Genomic DNA, 3,063 nt, shown 5'->3' on the forward strand with positions numbered 1-3,063 from the left:
TGTGGGCACCCTGTAATCCCATAGCAGATACCACCTCAGGACAGGAAGTCTGGGGTGGAGACCAGGAGAGAACATGGGGTCCCGGGAATGGCTGGGCTCCCTCCCCACATATTCTCCACCCCCCAGGAGCCAAATCCCTTCTCATCAGAACTGGTTTTGTGACCCTGTTGCTGTGCTTGATCTGATTTAGTTCTGTGGCTGCAGCAGCAGGTGCAGGTGGGAGCTGAGGCCGTTCTGCACGGGAGGAAGGTGGCTGGCTGCTTTGTAGAACAAGGGTTTGTGGGCAGCCTAGGCCCTGACCCCCATGGGCACATAGTTTCTGGGGTACATTCTGAATTCCAGGAAATGAGTACCCCAGAGGACCCCTGGTGGGCCAGGGTGTATGTCCCCCGATCATGACCGTGTCCTGTTTTGCATGCAGGGAGAGCCGGGAGAGCCAGGGCTGCCTGGCGAGGTGGGCATGCGGGTAAGTGTCTCTGGGGACAAGCCTGTGTTCAGGACTCAGTTGTTTTCCATGTAGGGGAAGTACCTCACGGGCTCGCTCCCTGCCCTTCCCATGCAGCTGTTGCCGTGCTTGTGTGTGTAGTGTGTATGTACACACATGATTTCTCCTGAAGTCTCTTAAAAATGAGATTGTCCAGTACTCTGCCATGTGTCATTTTCATTTAACAAGAGATCTGAGGCATCTCTGCGCCTCAGTACAGATGGAGCCAGCTCATTCTCTGAGGAGCTCTGGTGGCACCGAGGTTAAGCGCTTCGGTGCTTACCGCAAGGTTGGCAGTTCAAACCCACCAGCTGCTCTGTGGGAGACAGATGAGGCAGTCTGCTGCTGTAAAGATTGACAGCCATGGAAACCCTATGAGGTGCTGTTCTCTAGGGGCGCTATGAGTCAGAATTGACTGGAGGGCAGTGGGTTTTAGCTCCTTCTCTCGATAACTGCATGGTATTCCATGATGTGAATGCATCATAATTTATATATCCTGTGCTCTGTTTGTGGCCCTGACAGTGGTCTCTGATTGGTTTTTCATTAAAACCAAGAAGGCCGTAATGCACATGTGTACGTGTGTGCATGCATGTGTGTGCTCTCTCTTTGTATTGCGTGTTTATTTCAGTAGGATGGATTCCAAAACCTGGGCTACTCTTGTCTGAAGGAGCATTTTTGTTTTAACAGTCGTTAGTGGGTATCATCACGTTATTTCAGATACTGATAGATGCCGCCAAAATATTTCAGTGGATGGAATAGACATCTGCAAATTGTTTTACCAAAGAAGGAAACTCAATGCCATTGAGTCAATTCTGGCCTCCAGGCACCGTTAATACCAGCACCAGTTGCTGTCAAATTATCTACCCCCCGTGTGTCAGAGTAGATATAGAGTTTTCAATGATTGATTTTCAGTAGATTAGCAGGCCTTTAATCTAAGGTGCCTCTGAGTAGACTTGAACCTTCAGCGTTTTGGTTAGCAGCCCAGTGCATTAACCATTCCCACCCAGGGACTCCTGTCATTAATGAATGTAACCAAATTATTGTAGTAGCCATTAGGGAAAGCCTGTGTACATGGCGTGGGCAGCATATGGTGGAGGCAAGAGGCAGCAAATCTTTTCCCTGAACACGGCACTGAGTGAGCGCCCCTCTGATCTTGTGCTTTCCTTTGTGAACCCTCTCCTGCAGGGGCCCGGAGGACCGTCTGGACTTCCCGGACCCCCTGGACACGTGGGAGCCCCTGTAAGTCACGCACTTGCCTGGGGCAGGGGGTGCTCCCTTCCACAGGACTCGGAGCCGGGCCCTATGAAAACCCAGCAGCCACGTGTGAGGGTGCTCCCTTGTCAGACGTGATGACAATGACTTGCCAGTCTCTTCCTGTGAGAACCAGGCATTCTTCAACCCATAATCCTCAAGAATCACCCAGCAGCAAGTTGAAAATGCACATCCCTCGGCCATTCCCGAGAACGCAGCCCCAGGGTTGGAAGGTTCCCAGAAACCTGCATTTCTACCACAGGCATCTCTGACACTTGGTCCAAAGAATATTTTTTACCACCATTCCCTGGAAGCGGCCAGATGAGCTTAGGAGCCAGGGTGTGTCTCAGTCTGGGGCAGCGGGGACCTGGCTAATCCCAGCCAGGGGACCAGCCCTCAGTGCTCACCCCTTAGGGAAGTGACCTTGGCAGTACCAGTGGGAAGGGTGCAGGTCCGCTGTGTGGTTTGCCTGAATGGACGGGCTCTTTCCCAGCACCCAGCCCTCGCCCTGGCCCAGAGGCGGCCAGGCAGCCTCCCCACAGGCTCTCGGCTCAGCTCTTGGATGGTGAGAATAAAGAAGCCTGCCTGACACCTTGTCACTGCTCTTTTGTCCCCAGGGTCTCCAAGGAGAGCGAGGTGAAAAGGGCACCCGAGGAGAAAAGGTATTTACATAGTTCTCTTAGTCATCAGTACCTGCTTGTGTGGGTGCACGTGCGTGTGTGAGTGTGTATGTATGTGAGTGTATGCAGGCATGTGTGAGTGTATGCAGGCATGTTTGTGTTTATGCAGGTGTGTGCAGGTGTATCACTGTGTGCGTGCAGGTGTATCACTGTGTGCGTGCAGGTGTGCGCATAGGGGGGCAGGGGGGCCTGTGCAGACAAGGTGTTAGTTTCCCACCCTAAACATCAATTTGGTGCCAGGAAGGCTGTAGTCTCTTACCTGCAGGACCCTGAAGTCCTCTCCACAAAGGCTCAGGGTTTCCAGACCAAGGAGAGAGGGTTTGCAAGGCCCTGGACTAGCACTCAAAGGCTCCCAGTGGCTGCTGCGGACCCCCCCCTGACTTGGACAGCCATGTGTGATCCACATGGCCTCTCCACTCCTCAGCTTCCCTGACTCTCAAACGAGAGGGAGCCCATGGAGACACTTGTGCCCCCAAGCCGGAGGCGCTCTGCTCACCTGTGGTGTTAGTGAGCTGCACCTGAGTGTCACTCACCAAGGGGTGTGGGCAGCCACGTGTGCCGCAGCCAGCAACTGTGGACAGCTGGAGCCACTAGCATTTGAGTAGGGAAGGTCCTCCATTCCTTCACAACCATGCTGCCAGGTTGTGA

General features: G+C 53.4%; 1 protein-coding gene across 1 annotated transcript in view; it reads left to right on the top strand.

The window, feature by feature from the left end:
* The window catches only part of COL22A1 (collagen type XXII alpha 1 chain), a 291,312-nt gene that overhangs the window by 86,548 nt on the left and 201,701 nt on the right, over nucleotides 1-3,063 (top strand). The window contains exons 12-14 of the mRNA XM_007940570.1: nucleotides 359-466; nucleotides 1,670-1,723; nucleotides 2,353-2,397. Of these exons, the coding sequence (XP_007938761.1) occupies nucleotides 359-466; nucleotides 1,670-1,723; nucleotides 2,353-2,397 (207 nt within the window). The remainder of the gene's footprint in view (nucleotides 1-358; nucleotides 467-1,669; nucleotides 1,724-2,352; nucleotides 2,398-3,063) is intronic.

This window comes from Orycteropus afer, unplaced genomic scaffold (genome assembly GCF_000298275.1).
Source record: "Orycteropus afer afer isolate SDZICR_OR568_19922 unplaced genomic scaffold, OryAfe1.0 scaffold00069, whole genome shotgun sequence".
Lineage (NCBI taxonomy): Eukaryota > Metazoa > Chordata > Mammalia > Tubulidentata > Orycteropodidae > Orycteropus > Orycteropus afer.